The 22,076-nt window shown below is 44.1% G+C and overlaps 1 protein-coding gene across 6 annotated transcripts in view; it reads right to left on the minus strand.

The window, feature by feature from the left end:
• Positions 1 to 22,076, minus strand: part of mgaa (MAX dimerization protein MGA a) — a 26,625-nt gene continuing 4,549 nt past the window's right edge. For 3 of the 6 annotated variants that reach the window (XM_054795655.1, XM_054795654.1, XM_054795653.1), the window contains exons 3-27: positions 18,857 to 20,561; positions 16,836 to 16,944; positions 15,305 to 15,394; positions 15,020 to 15,148; positions 14,258 to 14,374; positions 13,347 to 14,116; positions 12,385 to 12,658; positions 12,167 to 12,318; positions 12,012 to 12,080; positions 11,873 to 11,945; positions 11,498 to 11,787; positions 7,186 to 7,539; positions 6,853 to 7,117; positions 6,641 to 6,742; positions 6,342 to 6,572; positions 5,571 to 6,187; positions 5,353 to 5,460; positions 5,180 to 5,291; positions 4,965 to 5,112; positions 4,813 to 4,885; positions 4,644 to 4,731; positions 4,204 to 4,440; positions 4,021 to 4,137; positions 895 to 975; positions 3 to 732 (exon numbers count right to left, since the gene is read on the minus strand). In XM_054795655.1, the coding sequence (XP_054651630.1) occupies positions 302 to 732; positions 895 to 975; positions 4,021 to 4,137; positions 4,204 to 4,440; positions 4,644 to 4,731; positions 4,813 to 4,885; positions 4,965 to 5,112; positions 5,180 to 5,291; positions 5,353 to 5,460; positions 5,571 to 6,187; positions 6,342 to 6,572; positions 6,641 to 6,742; positions 6,853 to 7,117; positions 7,186 to 7,539; positions 11,498 to 11,787; positions 11,873 to 11,945; positions 12,012 to 12,080; positions 12,167 to 12,318; positions 12,385 to 12,658; positions 13,347 to 14,116; positions 14,258 to 14,374; positions 15,020 to 15,148; positions 15,305 to 15,394; positions 16,836 to 16,944; positions 18,857 to 20,561 (6,742 nt within the window). In that variant the 3' untranslated portion in view covers positions 3 to 301. Of the gene's footprint in view, positions 733 to 894; positions 976 to 4,020; positions 4,169 to 4,203; positions 4,441 to 4,643; positions 4,732 to 4,812; positions 4,886 to 4,964; positions 5,113 to 5,179; positions 5,292 to 5,352; positions 5,461 to 5,570; positions 6,188 to 6,341; positions 6,573 to 6,640; positions 6,743 to 6,852; positions 7,118 to 7,185; positions 7,540 to 11,497; positions 11,788 to 11,872; positions 11,946 to 12,011; positions 12,081 to 12,166; positions 12,319 to 12,384; positions 12,659 to 13,346; positions 14,117 to 14,257; positions 14,375 to 15,019; positions 15,149 to 15,304; positions 15,395 to 16,835; positions 16,945 to 18,856; positions 20,562 to 22,076 lie in introns of all 6 variants that reach the window. The other 3 variants (XM_054795658.1, XM_054795657.1, XM_054795656.1) reach the window with 3 other exon arrangements.

Here is a 22,076-nt window from a genome sequence, read left to right on the forward strand (position 1 = left end):
TTGTAATTATCCTTTAATTTTAAAAATATAAAAACATGTTTTGTGTTAACATTTTTGGCTTTACATTATGTCTTATGGGAAAAATTGGTTCGATCAGAGTATTTTGTTGTCAACCTGTGATCACACCTTTTCTTTTAACAGAAAAAAACAATTGCATGTATTTTAAAAAGCACAGGTCAAACTTTATTTAAATAAGTGTCACCATTTACAATGTAAAAAAATAAAACTTTGGAATAAACTAACAAGGTCAACAGAGTTCACCTGACTTGGTGTGAGCTGAAGAGTGATCACTGATATGTCATCAGTTGGGCGGGTTTCCTCTTATGCCCAAAGGAACCAACCTGGGCATTGGCCGCCACGACGTTTCGTCCCGTGCCTCTAATGAAGTCTCTGTCTTAGGAGGGCACGGCGTCTTTGCCCCACCCACCTTCATGTGCAGCAGCGGAGGAGGAGTCAGCACGGCTCCTTTACAGCTCTCGTCGGAAACTTTCTCGTATGCAACCTTTGACACTTTGTCCATCATAGCCGCACTCTCAAGTGAGGTGATCTCTTCGACGAGTGGCTTGAGACCATCTCCATCCCTCTCCACTTTTTGCTTGCAGGCTGAAGTTGGGTCGGATCCGGCAGAGCCGAGGAACAGGGTCACGGGACCAGGAGGTGGACACTCGGTCGTGTGCGGTTGCAGTGTGTTTGTGGGAGGAGCCAAGTGGAAGAGGTTGTTCAAGTTGGCAGCTGGAGACGACAAACTTTAGTCTGACTTTTGAACACTAACAAGCTTTTATCTACTTGTGTGTAACACACTAGCAGCTAGCTAGTCAGCTACAAGATTAATGGTGGACAAGTCAGTCCATGAGCTGGCTACCTGCTAGATTAGTTACAGTTAGCTGATCTTACTGGTTGGTGGGAGGGGCATGGCGGCCAGGTACATGTGCTGATTGGTCGCACTGGGAAGGTTGAGGTTGATTGGGGCAGCGCCTACAAAACCAGAAGTTAAAACAGCGTTAAAAAAAAAAGTTTGTCTTTGATTGCCTATGATAAGGCACCTGGTTTAAGGTGCTATCCCTTCTTGGCTCCAAATGACACTTTTTCCATCCAAAAAAATGTAAGACCACCGCACTGACTGGCATATAGTGCCCTCCAAAAGTATTGGACTGGTGAAGTCAGTTCCTTTATTTTTGCTGGAGACTGAAAACCGTGCGAGTTTGACCTCAAAAGATGAATGTGAGACGAGAGCAATATTGCATCTTTTATTTCCATGTATTTATTTACATCTGGATCAGATGCACAGCTTGGAACAGGGGTGCTCACACTTTTTCAGCCTGCGAGCTACCTTTAAAATGACCAAGTCCCAAAGATCTACCTTCTATTATAAATATGCAAAGTATATTAATTTTTTTATAAATGAGTATTTATGTTACATAGCACATGTATACACCTTAATTTGGGTCGAAGACCGCCCTGTGTCTTGGACAGCCAATTAGATCCTACGGCTCAGCGCAGGTGTGATTTTTTTGGGTCTACCACTTGACTTTTTTCTTCCATAATGCTCAGGATCTTTCAAAAAAAAACTTAGAATGATTGTCTTACTGCTCCCAACCTCAGCAGCAATGGCACGCTGCGAGGGGCCTTGCTTATGCAGCTCGACAATCCAACCACGTTCATAAAGAGAAAGCTTCTTAGCTTTAGCCATCAGGAGGGCATGCCAGTGTGAATGCCTGACAGAAAATGAAAATTTTGAGCAGATTTTGGCTTTTATAGCCTGTGGTCTTAAACTTTTGATCAGGTGATAAACAACCTATTTCAGTTTTTTTTTTTTTTTAAATTACAATCTCCAGATGTTTTTTGTCTCACTTCCCGTTCTTGTTTTTGCATATTGTAGCTCTACTTAAAACCTCATTATGATCCAAATGTGCAAAATGCAAATTCTAGCAATTTTTCAACTGGTCTTAAGATTTTGATCAGGAGTGCATCGGGGTGCACACATATTTTCAGCATGCTATATATAAGCTAGTTAATATGCTAATACATGCCAGTTATAAGTAGACATGACCTATCTCTTACTATTGAACATACAGTGTAACATATATATAAAATCTAACTGGTAAACTTTTAAACTACTATACTGAATATTAATGATTAATATTTCACATTCACAGTTTCCAAGTTTAAAGGGTAATCAAAGTAGTTTACATCATTGACAAATAATTCACAATTCAATTCAATATGGCAATAATAATTCCGCAATAGTTGTGTACATAGTAAGTAATATGTCAGTCAAAATAGCTACGTAGAGTTCTAGGACACACACCTTATGTGTTACGTCCTGTTAGCATTTGCTGTTAAACATTCCCAATATAGAAGAAATGAAAACGATTATGCAAAAGGCAATGCTGTCGAAGTCAAGGCAACATATTAAAAACCTTTCAGCCACGGGCACATTTTCCAATTCATCATGAAATGAGAGTAGAAAAACACGCATTTCTATAATGGAGTTCATGACGCAAGCAAAGCCCTCAAACAAGTCACTTTTTTTCCTACTTAACTAGCCGCTACAAGTAAAAGGATTAATTTTGTTATAGATATAGGCATCTTACCACTCAGTTTATCTATAATCGAAAAATGAAAGCTGCATCTCTGTGTGTAGTTTGAGATATCTGTTCACCATTTTCACGGGGGAGCAAGAGCAAATCATGAGGGAAGCTTAATGTCAGCTGACTGATGTCAGATGACATCTACAAGGTGACGTTTATGCAATCGACCCAAACTACCTTCGCAATCTACAGGTAGCTCGCACCCCTGGCTTAGAAGATAGCACCTTTTGTTTGAACCCACCCACTTTTCATGTGAGCAAAAGTATTGGAACATGTGACTGACAGGTTTGTTTTGTTGCCCAAGTGTGTCCTACTACATTGCTTATCACAATCAACAATAAACAAGCAATTGTGAATCTGAGATAAGATGGAAAATTAGAGCCACTGCACAAACATTGATCATAGCCACGACAACCATTTGGAATTTCCTGAAGAAGAAAGAACAGGTAGTTGGTGACAAGAAGATTATGAAGCTGTAAAAAAATAAAAAATAAATAAATAAAAAAAGACTACAACAATTGTTAGTGACATCAGCAACAACTTGCAGAAGGCAGGAGTCAAAGTATCACTATCTTCTGTTCACAGAAGACTTAATGAACAAAAGTACAGTGGCTTCACCAGAAGATGCAAACCACTCATTAGCAAGAAGAATAGGAACGCCAGGCTGGAATTTGCCAAAAAGTACAGAGATCAGCCTAAAAAATTCTGAGACAAACATTTTATGGACTGAATGTAGTAGGAAAAAAACACACCTGTCAGTTACATGTTCCAATACTTCACTCACGTGAAAAATGGGTGGGTTCAAACAAAAAGGTGCTATCTCCTAAGCTGTGCATCTGATCCAGATGTAAATATCTGGAAATAAAAGCTGAAATGTTGATTGTTTGTTTATATGTGCCCTGCGATTGGCTGGCGACCAGTCCAGGGTGTACCCCGTCTTTCGCCCGAAGTCAGCTGGGATAGGCTCCAGCATACCCCTGCGACCCTAATGAGGATAAGCGGCATAGAAAAAGGATGCATGGATGTTGAAATGTTTTTTTTACGTCAAACCCAGATAAAAAGGAAATCACCTCACTCCAATACTTCTGGTGGGCACCGTATGTTTTTAATAGAGGTTTCATGAACAGATTGTACAAAAAATGTCTATATTCTTAACAGTTACGAGTTCAACTGAATTAGATTTGTCGTTCGGCCCGACAAGGAGAGTTGCGTCAATGGCTGTCACTCGCTCACGGCTTGTGCACATACAGTACATACACACAGTCACAGAGAAGCCATCGGCAACTAGTAGTCATGGCTGAGCAGGAAAAGGTGGGATATAGTACGTTAGAACACGAGTGCTCTAATTGCAGTACCCAACCATGACAGGCAGCACCTTTAAGTTTTGAAGCTAAGTTAGGAACTGACAATAAAAGTGCTTTAAGTGTACCTGCTATGGAAGAAGACGCTAGCTGTCCTGCCATCAGTGGGCTCAGAGTTAGGACTGATTGCCCTGGCAATGCTGTGGCCACCACCGTCAGAGTGTCAGCTGGTATGATGTCCTGACCTGGGGACGTGGATGAGTGCTGTTGTTTCTGCTGAGATGGACACAAACGGATCATATGGGTCTTACCAGGCAAGGAGAGGTTCTTCCGGCGACATAAGATGTTGGGTGTGGTCTTGAGCCGGTTCTTCACCACTTGTTCGTTGTTGGAGGAAGTGGGTGTGACCACCTGGTCTCTTGGAGTGCTCACCTCTAGCTGATGGGAAGCTCTCTGGTCAGGTGAAGGGGCGTTAAGAGCAGGAGTGGGAGGAGCTTGTTCATTGCAAAGTTTCTGACTGCAGGACACATCCTTGTCATCTTCATTGCCTGGACAATAGTTTGTGCAATAGTGCACAAACGTGACCGTTAGTGCACCCTTTTCTGGACACGTATGCTTGCAGTCTGAAGTCAAAGCTTCTTTGCTGTGAATAATTGACTTTTTACAACACTTTTAAATACGTTTTTGTTCACCGCCTTTCAATGCAGAAAGGGATGACTATAGCCATCTCTGATTAGTCACATCCTGTCACCTGACTGATGGCTGTTGGTTCTGGTACATCGCTGCAGGTCCTCGCAGACCTGAGGAGTCTTCACTCTGGAATTGAGCTCTTGACAAGTCTGAAACATGAGGCCAAACGTGAGGCCAAAGTCAGTGAGGCAGCAGAAGGCACTGTTATGTGACTTCAAGGTGCTTTATACCTGAGTTTGCAGGTGGTGCTGTTGACACTCATTGAGCTCTTCAATGGTGTCGCCCCCTGACTTGAAAGCAATGCTGTTGGATGTCACACACCAAAATGTTTGAATCCAGTCACTGCTACGTGTTAGCTTCCTGCTAGGAAATCACTTCTTACACATTGTTTTTGGGCACACATCGTTTCTTTTTGGTGACCTCATGAAATTTCTTGCCCGGCGTTGCCAATCTCAGCCCATCAGCTTCCACTGTGCCTGGACTTCCTGCCTGCGTCTCAGGTGAGACATCATGGCGGCTGGGACCTGTGGCTACGGACACATATGACATCACAAAGGAGGTCACTGTGCAACAGAGGAAGTAGAAAGCACTTCCTACCCGCGGAGGGGACGATGACGGCAAACAAGCGGTCCCTTCTCTTGGCCAGAACCATCTTCTTTCTCTTCAGGCGCTTTTCGCTGGTCCTGAGTTGCTCGATCACCTGGATCGCCTGAAACAAAGTCGCCAACTGTTCTCAAACCGGCAACGGCGCCAAAGCATCAACAACATACCGTATTCAAAGTGGCAAGGGTCGACGAGTTGGCATCGAGTTGGACCTCACACTTCAATGCATCAACCAACTGTGATATCCTATGACGCCGCATTCTCTCCATGACCACCTGACAGAAAGCGACTTAAGATGAGTTGGAACAGGGGATTCCTTCTTGCATGAGCTGAAGCAACAGTGGAAATGCTACGTACATGACTGACAGGAAGTGAGGCACCTCACCTTACACGAATTGACGCTTTTGACCTGAGATGACCCACTAGTGATGTCCATATCAACATCATCACTTGAGTCATCTGTGAAGTCAGACGAGTTTTCCGTCTCGCTGCTTGATGAATCCAGCAGATTGACTTCTTGGATTATGCGCTTGGCTCCCAGGTCCTTCCCAGCATCCACATGATCGTCCACGCAGATGATATCCAGGTCAACCAAGTCCCGAGCGGGCTCAGATGCGGGGTGAATTAGGGTGGGTGAAGGTGTGACCTCTGATCTCAGAGTAGTTACCGTGGTTTCGTCTTCACAATCACCCGTGACAGTCCCAGCTTTTATCCCTGGCTTCACACTGTGGACTGCCGACACGAGCGGGTTGGTCGTGGTCAGCTTTGTGGGCGGGGCCGGAACGTTCTGGGAGTTGAGCGGGACAGGATCTGTTGTGGACCTAATGGGAAGAATTTTTAAGGTGTACATTCCATTTTTGCTCAGGGATCCGGAACCCTTGGTCACAGTGAAAGACTTGAGGCCAGACATGTTGTAGGTGGAGCTAGATGCCGTTGGACGGGTAGTTGCACTACTCGCCGTAAGATAATTAGAAGAATCCATGAGTACAGATGTTGCCGAACCTGAAGACACAGCCAGGAAACAGAAATGTCATGTGAACTTCCCATGGAGCGAGAAAACACACAGAAAGATAGAGAAAGCAATCATCATTGACCCCCAGCAGCAGGCTAAAACGTGACTATAGCCCCTCCCCTGTGTGGTGCCATGCATACTCACCAGTCTTGACAGCGGTGCTGGGGGCTCTCAGCTGACTCACTGGGATCAGCTGGACTAGTTTTCCATCCGGTTTGCGGTAGTATCGTATACCTGTTGGGGTGTGAACTTGGCGTAAAACCATCCTGACTGAAGAGGAGAGGGGGGGCTGAGGACAAGGTAAGACAGGAAGCCTGATGGGGGTGCGAGGTGGTGGAACCATTAACCGTTGAGAATTGGTAGGGGGTGCCAACCCTGAAAAGGAGGTTGCTAGTCATCACGAGCAAAGGGCAAAAAATTATGTCTGAAATCTGCTGTGTTACCTGGGGTGAGGGCTGACTGTTGATTGGATCTCACAGAGTTCATGGTAGCCTTCATGATGTGGTTCGTTGACACCACAGTCTTGATGGCTACTGTGGGCACCACTGCAATACACACACACACACACACACACACACACACACACACACACACACACACGTCATCAAAAGACTGATGTCATCAAGGCTCCGTTTAAGTGGGGAGGTATATTCACCTGCAGGAGGCGCTGGAAGGCCAGAGGCTCCAACCGGTGGGGGTGGGATGGTGATATACGTGGTGGGAACGGAATTGGAGGTTGTCACGGTGACAGGAGGGAGCACAGATGAGGACTGAGGGGGCTCAGCTAAAGAGGTCAGGGCTTGCGGCTTTTTGTTGCCCAGCACACGACCCGTCAGATAAGCTGCCAGGCGGTTGGCAGGGTGGAGCGCCCCCATCTCCCCCAACTGGATCTTGGCCAGTGGATACAACTTTCCGTTGACCTGGGCGCATGCAACACTTGATCACTCTGCTTATTGATTAGTTGGAAAGCTAGATCAAGTGGGCTCACCTGGATAGGATCGTAGCCGTCTGGCGTCTGTTTGCTGGCTGACAGGAAGCCGGCAGGGGAGATTCCCGTCAGGAAAGGTAGAGCCATACGGACACTGTGCTTCCTCTTCTCCATATTCAAGCACTCACTCCCATCATGTACCTGCTGCTCATCCAGATCGCTTTCATTAAGTTCGCGCTGCCAATCTTCCACCAAGTCCTCCTCCATGACCTCCCTCTGCCACTCCTCCACAGGCTCCGTCTCCTCTTCCACTTCTCTCTGCCAGTCATCCACTGACTCCGCCTCCTCTACCGCTTGTCTCTGCCCATCCTTTACAGGTTCCACTTCCTCCTCCACCAGTGCAGTGTAGTCATCCTGAGGCGGTAAGAGTGTGTCATCATGTGAGACTAGCGATGGGCGATATGGCCTAAAATCCTTATTGTGATATACATTGCAGCCTCTTGCAAAAATATACAGTATATCACCATATATTATTTGGCCTACACTCAAAACTACAACAGATTACAGAACCATTTCCAAACAGGTTACAGGTTACAATGTGCCCTCATTTGGCTGCTGAAGTATGCGACAGAGTTGCAAACTCTTCTGGATAAAAATCTCCCGGGCTGTGATGTTTTCATGTGGATATAAAATACTGTCTTACAACTTAATAATGACAAGGTCTCTTTATTGAAACGTACAACCATGCCACAGCGACATCCACAGCCATCTCTCTCACGGCACAATGCTTTGCCTTGCCTTCCCTGCCCTCATCCTAGGGGTCGGCAACCTTTACAATCAAAAGAGTCAGTTTGCCCTCTCTTCCTTTAAAGAAAAATAGTCTGGAGCTGCAAAACATAGCACAGCTTATAAACTTAATACTTTTCAAAAAATTGTGCTTGTTTTGAAAATGTTTGAAAACATTTTTTGTTGTTTGTTAATTTTTTTATACATAAAGCATACAGGTAAGCCAGCTTCGTCGGCAAAGAAGACAAAAGGATTCTGTCTATGCAGAATGAAACCATTTTCAGGACTATCTTACCGCTGGGGAAAACAGATGTCTCGTCAGTAGCCCACCACACACAAGCAGGCACACACCGGCTTCGCCTCCCCTTCCCTTAATCATCCAATCACCAGTCAGAACTCAGTCAGGATGCATTCACGAACTTACAAATAGTCGGATATGTTTTAATTATTTTCAAAAATGTGCATTTTCCCCTTTCAGATGTTAAAAAAATACTTGAGCTCTGCGAAGGGAGCTACAACAAAAAGGTTAAAGAGCCACATGTGACTGTGGAGCCGCGGGGTTGCTGACCCCTGCACTAATTAATGCCCTTAGTCTGATTGTCTTCAGCAAACTGTTTGCAAGCTTTCTTGTGCATGATCTTTAGAAGAGGCTTCCTTCTGAGTTGACAGCCATGCAGACCAATTGGATGCAGTGTGCGTCGAATGGTCCCCCATGCGTGCGTCTTTCAGCTCATGTCTTCATTGATTCTGTACTTTGTGCTTTTGTCGTCATAATTATGTATAATTACTATGTTTATGTGTAACAATAGTGTCATTGTATAACTGATTGCCATGTTGCTGCAGACCACAGCAAAACTGCAAAAGAGCATAAAGATCACAGTTCACCACAGCTTGTCACCACTTTTTATCAATAAATCCACCAAACAGAAAACAAACCTGCCGTGTTCATTAACTTGGACACCCCCATCTATACGTTTGGCTGCTCTAAACTACTAAATTCCAGTAGGCATCTCACCCCTCTGAGACTCTTTGTTTTTGTTTAGTGTATACTCCCAGTCAGAAGTCTTAGAACACTCCAATTTCTCTGGAGGAAAAACCTACATTTAAAGTGTTAAGATGTTGTCTGTCTCTCTCCCATTGTTAATTCCCTTTTTTCTTGCCATTTTTGGAGCAACAAATTACTTTCTCCAGTACAATGCTGTTCAACTGATGTTCACGAGGGTGTCGTACCCTGTTCTGAACACTGTTTTTATGCAGACAGTGGATGTAGTAGGTACTCCAGAATTTGGAACACCTATAGGAATTAGTTGCACCAACTGCCAAGGCTTGATCCACTTCCATTTCTGCAGAACTGCTTTAAATTGCTGACCCAATTTGTCATCCCTGAAACAGGCCTTTTTGTATAATTCTGAAAAACACGTTTTTCAGTTTTGGGTAACCTTAACTTTTGTTAACCTCTGGTACTTCACCACTTACCTTTGTACCATTTCAAGCTATTCATTGGGCTTGAACAAAAAAAAATTGGGGTATTCTAAAACTTTGACCGGTAGTGTATGTGCAGTTCAAAAATAAGACGGGATTTTTTTTGAGCAACGATTAAATCCAGAAAAACTACACAGATCATGCCTTCATCAAACACTGTTTCTTGGTGCACTAATGACATGACGGAGGATGTTTAAAACAGCTACTACAGCACATGCGAGCCAGAAAATTTTACACAGGCCAGGCACATGTCCTGGTGCATGTGTGTACATTCATGGAGGGAAAATTAAGAACCATATGCTCTTCTGTAGATTTCCTTTTCCAAAAAGTCAATTAGATAATTAAACAATAATTAAATAAATCAAACTAAGATGTTTTGCTGTGTGCTACATGACTTCAGTTCAAATGTCTGAAAGGGTACGTGACAGTGAAAAGTTGGGAACCACTGGCTGAGAACAGCCTCAAAGAGTTCTTTGCCGTGAAGTGCCATGTTGAACTTCCAGTGCCCACGAGACAAGTTTTTTTTCTGAAAGCGAAATCAGGTTTTAGCGGCTATCCACACAGAAACGTTCTCAGGTAAAAATGGCAAAGTATTTTATCGTTTCAGCCTTTCATCCACATGGAAACGGTGTTCTGGGTGACCTGAAATATATATATATATACACATATATATATATATATATATATATATATATATATATATATATATATATATATATATATATTTTTTTTTTTACGGCTTCCAGAGTGGGGAAAATCTGAAAATGCTGGCTTGTCATTTTTTCAAGGAGTTATTGGAAAAAAAGGACAAATCGTCGTCGTTAGACTCTTCTAAAAGAGGTAGTGTTCTGTGGGTGGTGTAGAACTAAGCAGGCCTGTTAACTATTCATAAACTTTAATCACACGCTCTGTCTGGGTTGTATCATGAAACTCTTAGCCTTCCTCTCTCCTCTTCCTCGTTTTCCATCTGTTGGTCCCATTAGCAGTGTCACAGTGCCCTCTGCCGGTCAAGCATGTAGCAGTATAAATATGGACTTATAAGGCAAAACACATGAAAAAGTAGACCAGTCGGCTTGTGTTCGTATCTCCGAATGTTCGTACGTCGGATGTTCGTTAGTAGGGGACTTGGTGTATTATGTTGGTTTCTCATTAAAGCTCACTTCTGGTCACGTGATGGCAACGGGTCAGTGAAGTCATCGTTTTCAGAACGAAGCGGTTTGCTTGTCGACACAGAAATGACAAGCCAGCCCTTTCAGATTTTCCCCACTCTGGAAGCCGTAAAAAAAAAAAATATATATATATATATATATATATATTTTTTTTTTTTTTCAGGTCACCCAGAACACCGTTTCCATGTGGATGAAAGGCTGAAACGATAAAATACTTTGCCATTTTTACCTGAGAACGTTTCTGTGTGGATAGCCGCTAAAACCTGATTTCGCTTTCAGAAAAAAACTTGTCTCGTGGGCACTAGGCCTGGGACGATAATAAATACTGTATATTAATCACACAATAAATGAAAATGAACTTGATAATTTCGCCCGCCTCAATGCATTCGTGTCTGTTTTCCTCGTCTACCGCCTCCAACAGGCAGGAAGTGTTCACTCTGCATTGGTTCAGCACCTTGGCATGCTATTGAACAACGGCATGAACGGAGTGCCCTTTTGTCAGTCATACAGTCTCTGTCTTGGTGGGTGGAGGCGGTGCCGGTAGCATACACACAGTGTGTGTATATTGTCATATGTTTTTTAATATTTTTTCATTGTACTTTTTTTTAAAAGTAATGTTAAAATCTTGTCTCCTTCCTGTAGACCCACTCTCGTGCATCATCTCGTCTCGTGACACCCCTACTAAATGGGCCCAATTTTCACATTTAAACATAGTGGTGTACTCACTTTTGTTGCCAACATTTAGACCTTAATGGTTGTGTGTCGAATTATTTTATAGACAGCAAATTTTTCATTTTTTGTGGGACACGAACAAATTGTCATCAACATGCATTATTGCAATATAATCGAAATAGCTATCATAGGCCAAAATTATATAGTTTGTAGTTTATATTTTCAGTTTAGTTTATTTGACTTCATGTGGGGTTCATGCCAACCTGCTGAAGTTTGTCACGTCTGCTGATGAGGACTTTGTAGTGGATGCAGCGTCCAGTGCCGGTCTCCTCCACTGTTTGACTGATGGGATTGATGTGGTACTTCCTGGCCCAGAAGGGCTTATCAAGGCGGTCCTGGGCCATGGTTTCACACAGCTTCTTGAGCACATAATCACGGTCACCGTTCAATTTCCAGCGACACTCTGTGAGGACAGTCAGGCGTCTCGATGGCTTTGGGTGCGTTGAAAGGTTCTGAGGTGGACTGGATGCCACCAGCTGAGCTTGTGGAGCTCCTTAGGGTGGGAGGAAGAAGATTGAGACTCATGATCCATAATGACACTTTGGACCAGTGACAAAAAAAACAAAAAACACACACACCTGAATGCACTTTGTTTTTTCTTCCTAGGAATTTTCTCCTGCGAGGTTTGGGTGGAGGGACCTCGAGCACCTCCTGGAGGAAGATCATGAAAGAGTCAGGAGAGGTTGGACAGATGGACACAGGTGACTCATGACTGACCTGCTGTATTGCTCCGACCTTTCCTGCAAATCTTCTCACTCGCGCACAGCTGGCAGAGTCCTCGCTCACCTTATGAAGATGCAAGAAAAGCAAGTTCACAAATTTCAAGGTCACATTTGAGCTACAGTAAGATGGAGATGGAAACTTGTTTGCACTTTTGAAGATATCCTAGAGGAGACGGTGCAGGAGGACCGCAAGGCAGGTTCTGGCGAGTGGATGGGCTCCGGGTCCAAGCCACTACTGTCCCTCTTCCAGAGAGTCCGCACCCGATCGGCAGGCTGAGAGACGCTGTCAGCCTCCTTCAGAACTGTAAGTGGACGCAAACAGTAGGAACACCAAGGAAGAACACGGAAGAATACAGAGCTGGACTTACTGTAGGCCATCTTCATCCTTTTCCTTTTCTTCTTCTTGCCGGTGCCGTGATGGGAGGGGCTTGAATCTGAGCCGTCCAGGTTCTTGAGCAGGACCACCTTCTGCTTGAGGCAGCTGCATCCCAGCATGCATTGTGGCCGTCCACAATGGCTGATGCGGGACGTGTAGGCCAAGCTAGAGCAGACGCAGCCCAGCCGGCAGAAGTCGTTGAGGCAGGGGGCGGCGGGCCTGCGGGGCAGCTGGATTGGAGCAGTGGGGTTGTCGCACACGAATCCCTGCATGGAAGCAGATGTTTGTCCCTCATCATTGTGCACAGTGTGTGTGTGTGTGTGCTTTGATTGCGCCAATTAATTGGTGGTCTGAGTGTGGAAGAGACACGTGCAAGCTGAGTTGCACACCCTGTTAGAACTGAGCACTACTGTTGGCGTTAATAAAACATAAAAAGAGCATCAGCCTCTGTGTGCTCTATCAGGGTGCTCTAGTACATCCGGTACAGCACGTACAATAAATACATGAATGGGACTTTGACAAATTTGACCAATTTATCATATGCTCTCTGTCTCGCCTGAGTAGTAGTGATCACATTCATGAAATGACATGTCTGACTTTGTGGATTATTATGGAATGTTTCTATTATATAAATTTGTGTAATGAAATAATGTCTATATTTATAATACACACACACACACACACTTACAGATATGTACTGTATATACTCAACAAAAATACAAAAGCAACACTTGTTTTCGCTCCCATCTTTCATTAACTGAAGTCACATATACAACTTTTTCTATATACACAAGGCATATTTCAAATATTGTTGACAAATCTGAATAAATTTGTGTTAGTGAGCATTCCTATTTCATAATTCACAATCGATGCACCTCACTGGTGTGCCTTGGGCTCTGTACCAAAAAATCTGAATCCGAATACATGAGACCGACAGAAAGATGGACAGCCTACCATCAAGGTGAAGAGGGACGTCAGAGCAATGGTTGCTCTTTCTTCTGTGATGAAAGTGCGAGGTCGACCGCCCCATATAACGCCATCCTCCAAGTCTTTCTGTCTGAGCAGGCCTTGGGTCACAGACGGTCCAGAGGCACCAGGAGGGTTTCCACCATCCACTTCGGAGTCAGACTCCAGAGGGGGAAAACCTGCCTTTCGCCAGGGCGGGCTGAGAACCTTAGAGGAGGTTTTAGATTTGATTTTTTCTTTTCTCCTATTGAGAGCAGGACGTTGAGGGGGAGCTAGGAACAGCTCTGTCCGCTTGGCTAACAACGATTGGACACTGGGGGGTGCTTTATCTGGTTTTGGAGGTTCTCTGGGCAATTCTGTGAGGTGCTCCATGTGATGTGACTGGGTGGCTGCCGAGGTTGGAACTGCTGGTTGAGATTGGGGCGAAACATGATCAGCTTCAGGTTTGTAACTCTTCTGCTTCCTGTCACCTTTCCTATTGGCTTTATGCTCTCTGATGGGGACTCTGGTTCTCTTGGAGGGCGGGATGAATCCAGAGATGAGATCAGAGGTCGGCTTCTTGAGAACACTGTTGAGGGGGCGCACGTAGCTGTTGCTGCTGGCAGGCAGCTCGTAGAGTGGCGGCAGCTCTACAGACGGCTGAGAGAAACTAGTGGCACGCTCGTCGATCAGCTTGGCCTCACTCTCCAGGTACTGATCCAACATGTCGCTGCAGAAAGCAGACAAGTTCTTCTTGCTCTGCTCCGAGGCGGTGCACACTGCAAGACCAAACGCTACACTTCAAAATGAAACACTCGAACTTGCCAATAAGGCTGATAGCCTTACACACACTCCCCACAACACAACACGGATGCTATAAATGTCACACTTTAAAGTGGGTCATGTGACTGTGCAGTGACCTTCGGCCTTGGAGGGTGGAGAAACCACTTCAGATGGAGTAAATTTTTCTCTCCAACCTTTAATCTGGGTCAAATCTGTAGTTTTCCCAGTTCTTGACACAAATGATGTGGAAGCACCTGGGGGAAAGCACATTGTAACCACAATACATTTAATTCTCTTAGCATGGTCGACTGTCATAGTAATAGCCAGCCAAAATACTTTCAATGTGTCACTGAGTCTCTCATCAGTAGTGGTGGATCACAGGGAGGTTTTTTGTTGTTTTTTTTTTTTTTTATCAGTTTCAGTGAGGAGAAACTGCATTCGAAAGAGGCTGACCTTACATGAAGGGTTACAGCATCTTCTAAAGACCTCAAGGAATACTTCCCTTTATTGCTCAATAAAACAAACCAGCTCAACTCTTTTTATCTTCACCACTCTGTATTTTTCGGTCCAACACTCTCTTCAATTGATGGCGCTCATGCCCTACATGTTGTAGTTGTGCTCTATGTTTACTGCACAACTACAACATTTATCTGCATCTATTTCAAAATGCAGACCAAGTATTTACTGAAATAAAGACTTTTATTTGGTCAGCACGAGGAGGCCACAGGGATGGCCTGGTACATGTCTACAAAGGCACAGGCCTCCCTGCAGAACCGGCAATGCTCCATCACAAACTCATGGTTCAAATACAAACAACACCGACACCACAGTCACAAGCGTAGTGTGGCCTTTGGCATGAAACATTGTTCACTATAAAAAAAAAACATTCAGTGACTCACTTTGTAATGGCGGCAGCTCTTGGCTAAGGGGCTCCTGAGAAGTTCCAGGCGGAGGGATGGGCAGACGAACACCCAGGTACTGCAGGTCGATCGACAGAGTTGGATCCAGCAGATTCATCTTCAGTCCAACTGAACAACACACATATAAAATTATGTGTGTATTCTCATCCGTCTTCATGTTAAAGCAGATGTCTTTGACTTGTGCACTGATAATGCAGGGGTAGGATGACATTGCTAACCTTGTGTTAGCTATAAGTGAGAGACTAAATATTCCTTGATACCAACCCTCCTGTAGCACCGGGTGGATGATCTGCTGGTGCTTCATCATCTTCACGTCTTTTAGAAGAACTTTCTCAAAGGCAGCTATTGTCTCTTCTGGAAAACAAGTCAGGTTTGTATATTGTCTGAACAGAAAGCTACTGTGTAATCCTGCTAGCTGAGTAAAAAAAGTTAAACCCAGAAGAGTCACAACTATCATATTGCACGTGGATCAAGGTCTAACCTGAGCAATATAAACTAGATCAGTGGATCTCAACTGGTTTGGCTGCGGGACCCGCCATCACCCTTCAGAGACCAGCAACGACCCAAATTGTGGAAATCTTTTAACAAACTTCTCAAATGTCTTAATTTTTTACATGTATTTAAATTTTAAATTCAAAAAACACTGTTTGCAATAGTTACAGGGCTGCCTAAAGAATGCTAAATTTTTAAATTGTTGCAAGCATTATATGCGGTGGTGTCATTTGAGTCAGTTGCAAACAGTCCCTTTAATAAATAGTCTTTAAAGTACAGCTTGAATTTGAGGTAGTGCAAAAATAACAAGGTGTGCTAGCATCAAACAAGTTTCATGATCAGTTCAGCAACAATACGTCTTTATCCACAAATGCAAAAATTGTTTTTTAAAAAAGAGTGTGTGTAAAGGTTTTCCGTTTATTATGCATCAGAGCGGCCGCACGGTGGTCTAGTGGTTAGCATGTTGGCCACACAGTCACAGTCTGTAGATCGGGAAGCCCTGGGTTCGAATCACCGTTGGGCATTTTCTGTGCATGTTCTCCCCGTGTGTGCGTGGGTTTTCTCCGGGTACTCCGGTTTCCTCCCAAATTCCAAAAACATGCATGTTAGGTTAACTGGCGACTCTAAATTGTCCTTAGGTATGAATGTGAGTGTGAATGGTTGTTGTCTATATGTGCCCTGCGTTTGTGTACCCCGCCTGTCGCCCCAAGTCAGTTGGGATAGGCTCCAGCATACCTCGCGACCCTGAGGAGAAGCGGTATAGAAAATGGATGGATATACATCAGAGCATTTGCACAATGACCTGGAAGAGAAGTGAAACTACAACTTCAAAATCAAGCAAGTTCAGTTTCTCTGACTAAACTAGGTAAGTTAGAAGTATCATTACTTCTATAGACCACCCCTCTGTCTGGGCCGTCATACCGTCATACTGTACACGTGGTAGTCTTCATTATAGGCGGAATTACCCCACGCAACACAACGTGAGCTTTCGCTTTATGCCGCGCTCTTCTCCAGTAGATATCTAGCTGTGTCAGACGGACAGCACTGTAAGTCCGCACTCAATGTGCTTCCCTTCCCGCTCAAGCTTACCAAATCGCTCATAAACATGGCATGTACTTCATGGCGGTGTAGCAAGCGAATAGCACAGATGCAAGTTGCGTTCAGGGACATCGGGTCATTACACAATTTTTTTGGCAAAGACCCTGCAACCCACTGTAAACGGCTCCCAGCCCACCAGTTGAGAACCAATGGACTAGATTAAGGTGCAGGCTCTCCAGGGTCTGGTAAGATCTCAGCAGTTTACCATTTGTGTGTTCTTCAGTTAGTTGCTGCAGTTGAACTTGTGATGACGCCACAGGACGCCTGCTCATTTCTTTCTCTTCAGAGTCTGCTATGTGAAGTTTGAGGGCCTCCTGAAATGTAAAATGTTCTTTTCTTAGTCAGCATGCCAATTTGACTGCAGGAATAGAGGAATGACTTTCCACCAAAAGACCAATATCTACAAATCATGACCTTAAGAGCACCTGCTCTGCTTGAAGTGTAGGCGGATATTTGGGAGTTTGGAATTAGTACTCAACGTTGTTGACAATCAGCTTTCAAAAATCAAGAGCACATTTCTGTAGGGTGTGTTTTCATGTTCAACTTACATACATGTTTTGCCAACATGTATGACAGTTAAGTGTAGTGTGTTTTACTATATGTTGTCTGTACAAATGTTTTATGATGTTAATTAAATGGTACAGTCCAAAGTCAGGATGCTCCAATCAATCAGCCACCGAACAGTATCGGACAAATTCTGTGTTAAAGTATGTGATCGGCATATGCCAATCACAAAAAACAATCACCTGTGGCTCATACTATTGCAGCCTGTAGAGAACTCTGTGTGCAGTGTAGTGTCCTACTGTAATGTTCTGGGTAGTGTCCCCCTCCCCCTTTCCTTTACCCTGCACAGGCATGCGGCGGCAAACCCAGCACGTCTGCCATGTGGAATATACAGCATATATGCCATTTGTGAGAGTGACAAAGTTTGCATCCTCCATCACATGCCACAAAAAATATCTCACCGGGATAGCACGTTAAAAATCTTTATTATCGAATATGAAGAACAAACACTTGAAGGAGTATGGCAGTGCTTCTCAAATAGTGGGGCGGAGCCCCCCCTTGGGGGAGCAGTGAACTGTCAGGAGAGAAGCAGAGGCAGGGAGCACTTTCAATATTAGTGCAGAACTGCCAACATGTACGAATTTGTTGTACTCAGCATTCAATTTGACCTTTGAATACACTTTTATGCTTCACTGCTCTCCATTTTGTTGCATTTCACTGATTTCAGTTTTACGTTCAATCTGTACAGCACAGACAAATAACAGATACTATCAGTCTCTCAATAGTAATTCAAATCGGGGGGCACGAAAACATTTCTGCCCCTCGGCTGGGGCATGACAGAAAATAATTGAGAACCACTGGAGTATGACGAGTTTTCGTGGCTAACGGTGTGTCGCAGACAACACTCGCCCATATGTGTGTGACAGAAGGTTAAGCAAATAACCCAAAAAATAATTCAATTCATTGGGCTAGATGACCAGTCCCTCTCAGCAGGGAAGACACAGAGTTCCGCCGACTGCTCTCTCACTTGAAGCCCCGATACTGGAAGTCCTGTCAGAGCTCCATCAGACTATGGACTCTCACATCAACACATCAAAAGTCTCTTCAAAGATGGCAACTCCTCCTCTGTAAGTTTCAAGTTTAAGAGTGTTCTCTTGAAAACTAAGTAAAATATGTGTTTGTTCAAATTAACGTGATTTTATGGTCCCTTTTTTTCAGCTCATATTGGCAATAGCAGGGGTGCAGCCAGGAATCCTGGGCCCATTAATTTAAAAAATCATGTTGCGCCACCCCCCCTTAATTTTTTAATTACCTATTGTTTGGGGGCCCTGGTAGTCAGGGTCCACTTTGATGTACTAATATGACTTCTAATTTCATCATAGATTTATCTAAACCAAATATCAAGGCTGTCTAGTGACAACCCTGTAAGTCCATTATAATTCAGTATAAATATTTTGTTTGTTTTTAATAACATCTATAAGCCATCAGAAAGTCCATTAAGCATCCTTGTGGTTAACTTTTCACTCTGCCAATAAAGGTACATTTATTCTATAATGAGTCTTACTGGTGCAATTAAGGCAATATTGGGTGTTAGATTGAGTGCATCGGGTGGGGTGAGGGGTGGACTGTATGAGACACCAAGTTGGTAAATAATGGACACTGTCAAAGAAAGAATCAAAACCATCACGCAATCTAACATGGATGTGTGAAAGCAGTTGCTACCTTGGATGTGAAGGAGATAAAGAGTTGCTCCTCGACTTCTTCCAGGTTAGGCTGCATGGCTGTGTAGGCTGAGCCGTCCATCTTCTGATCCAAATCAGTCTTGGCGAGCTTTTGCCGTCGTGACCTCTTTTTGCACTTCGAATCTTTGGGGGACGGGACCATTGGAACATGATGAGGATGTCGGTTTGTACTAACTTCTCCTGAAGCATCAGGCGGGCAAGGAGGTGTCAGCGAATCAGTGCTTGGAAAGTCCATCCCCATTCCAAGATGATCATCAGTGGAAAAAAAGTGCACAAGATCTGCAATTGAAGGTGTGGGTGACAAACCATCCCCGTCCAAAGAGGAGAATGTTGGAGACAGAGTCAACGGAAGGGCAAGGGGTGACAGTTCTCCCGGGAAGGGTAGGGGCTGTTCATTCTCTTGAAAGGAAAGCGCATCTACAGCTGGCGCATCGGAATGGATAAGAGTCTGTGCGTCAACAGTCTTTGACTGAAGGTCAGTGGAAGTCTGGGATTGAGGGTTTGATGGAGACTGGGATGAAACGTTGGGAGTTTCAGAAGGCAATAAAGACGACCCCAGTGAAAGAGTTGATGTGGGCTGAAACTCTGCGAAGGAAGAGTCCACGTAGGGTTCCGTAGGCGGTAACACCGTGTGCCATTTAAAGACAGATGGGCAAGAATCATCCCTGGCTGGCAATCTCTCAGGAGGCTCAGAGGTGACAGAGTCCAGGTCTAATTCAAAAGAGACCGGTAGAGAAGGCAGTGGCTCCGGAGAACTCGCAGGGGACAAAGGCTCAAAGCCAAAGGGTGAGCAGGGTGAGTCAGGAAGGAATCCAACAGACTTGGACTCTGAGGACAGGGTGTTTGAAACATGTGTAGAAGCTAATGGTGTGTCAAACAGGGGGGACAACATGGGAGATGAAGATGAGGTAGTAAGAGCTGAACTAAAAATCCTGTGGTTACTCAATGACTGCTCATCATTGGCTAATACTGTTTTTTCCTCCAACACCAATGGCTCTGGTGCACCGCTTTCCCGAACACAATCAATATTTCTTGAGCCCTTTGGTCCCGGAGAAGCCATGGTGTCGTGAAATAACAGAGTGGGACTGGACGGCCGTTGAATGGATTCAATCACTTTTCCAGGAACATTCGTAGTCATGTGGTCTGCTCTGCTTGGGCTCATATCCCGGTTGTTGGGTTTAAGGTTACAACTTGTAGTGCTCGGCTGATTTGTAGAAGCTGTATCTGTTCCTGTTTGGACATCAGGAAGAGCTTGGTTGGGAGGAGATTCTAGGTTGCTCTTGACTTTTTTCTTAGTTGAATGTTGTTTCAGAAACAGAGCCAAGGCTGGCAGAGTAAGCAGTGCTGGACGTTTAACACTGTGTTCTAGCCCAACCTTGGACTGACATTTATGTCCAGAAACGACTTCTGTCCTCACTTTGTCAGAGCAGCTGAGTAAATGAAGACTGCATCCACTGTCTGGACCGTCAGTCTTTTCTTGTGGTGAAATTTCCTCACATGATTGGATAGACGTCTTATCATCTTTGGGAACATCTTGGCTGCAGCCCTTCTCTGGTGTGGTTTTAGTGTTGGTTTGCTCAGGTGTTTGTGAGGCACCCGGCGACTCCAGAGTGCATCTTTTCAGGGAAACATGCGCCTCCCGAATGAGTTCAGCAATTAACTTCTGTTCTGGCTGTGATTTGCTGCTGAAGGAAACAACAGGGTGACTTGTGATTCATTCATTCTTAACAAGCTAGCAGGGACACAAGGAAACAAATTGGTCTGTTTCATAATATTGGGAATTTCCCCATTTGTTACAAAATCATTCAACCTAAAAAGGGAGTCTTAAAATCAACAGAAATGCCCTTTGCAATGCCTGAGTAACCTTTCACTGATCCTTAATTGAAAAAACAAGAAAAACAAGCTCAACTTTCTCTTCAGTTGCCAGGCTGACAAATTGAAATAAGACTATCGATCCATCCATTCCTATCACTCTCAGTAGTGATGATTTTATGGCATTTTTGACTAAGAAATTGCCACTTCAAAGAGACAAAATCCATCACAACCTTCCCTGAAGTGCGGTGCCTTTAGATTAAGTGGTAATGATGCTGACAGTTTTTGTCCCATGAGGTCTTCTAGTCTGACCTTGACAATGTTTTCCTCTAACTCATCAACTTGTTTATTAGGTCCCATCTAGGTACTTAAAGATGCTCTAGCACTGGTTAGCACAGCTGTACTCAACATGATCAATGTCTTTAATAATGGGCTATGTAGCACAGTCATGTGTAAACAAAATTCTTAAAAAAAAAAAAAAAAAAAGCAAACCTTGATCTTGGTCTGAGGTAATTATAGAGCAATATCCAACCTTTTGTTTCCTGCCGAAGATCCTAGGGAAAGCAGTTGCCAAGCTGAGGATTTGGATTTGGAATGCACCATAGCACAGAAACCACACTTGTGAAAGTTACTAACAACCTCCTTGTTGCTTCAGACAAAGGTCTTGTTTCTGTACTGGTCCTGTTAGATCTTAGTGTAGCTTTTGACACAGTTGATCTCCACATTTTAATACAGAGATTAGAGCAAATCATTGGCACTAAGGGAAATGCCTCAAATACAGAATTTTTTCACTTGTCAAATATTTTAAAAAATTGAAATTTCCTGCCACTTGCTGATGCTGTACAACCAGTCCATGCTTCTGTGACCTCCAGGCTGGATCAGTGTAACTCTCTGCTACTAGGTTGCCCCTGTGAAGACCCTCCAGATAGTCCAAAATGCTGCTGCACTAGTGCTAACCAAAGCCAGGCGGAGAGATCATATTTCCCCTATACTAGGTTCACTGCACTAGCTAACTTTAAAATGCAGAACTGAATTTAAAATCCTCTGCCCCACATACAGCATAAAGCACTACATGGACAGGCACCATTGTACCTTAAAGAGATCTTGGTACCTCATTCACCTAGTCCATAATCTGCCACAGTTTACATTTCTTTACTTGTGTTTACTATAATTTTTAAAAGTAGAGTGGGAGGCAGCGCCTTCAGCCATCAGGCTCTTCTCTTGTAGAACCATCTTCCGAATTCTGTCCGCTAGGCAGACATCATCTTCTTGATAAAGTTTATGAACAGGACTGACTCAGGCATGTCCTGGACATCTCTTACGTTATGCTGCCATAGCTCTAGACTGCCAGGGCATCACCCTTGACACACCAAGCTTCCCTTTCCTCT

Source organism: Dunckerocampus dactyliophorus, chromosome 13, assembly GCF_027744805.1.
Source record: "Dunckerocampus dactyliophorus isolate RoL2022-P2 chromosome 13, RoL_Ddac_1.1, whole genome shotgun sequence".
In the NCBI taxonomy this organism is placed as follows: Eukaryota; Metazoa; Chordata; class Actinopteri; order Syngnathiformes; family Syngnathidae; genus Dunckerocampus; species Dunckerocampus dactyliophorus.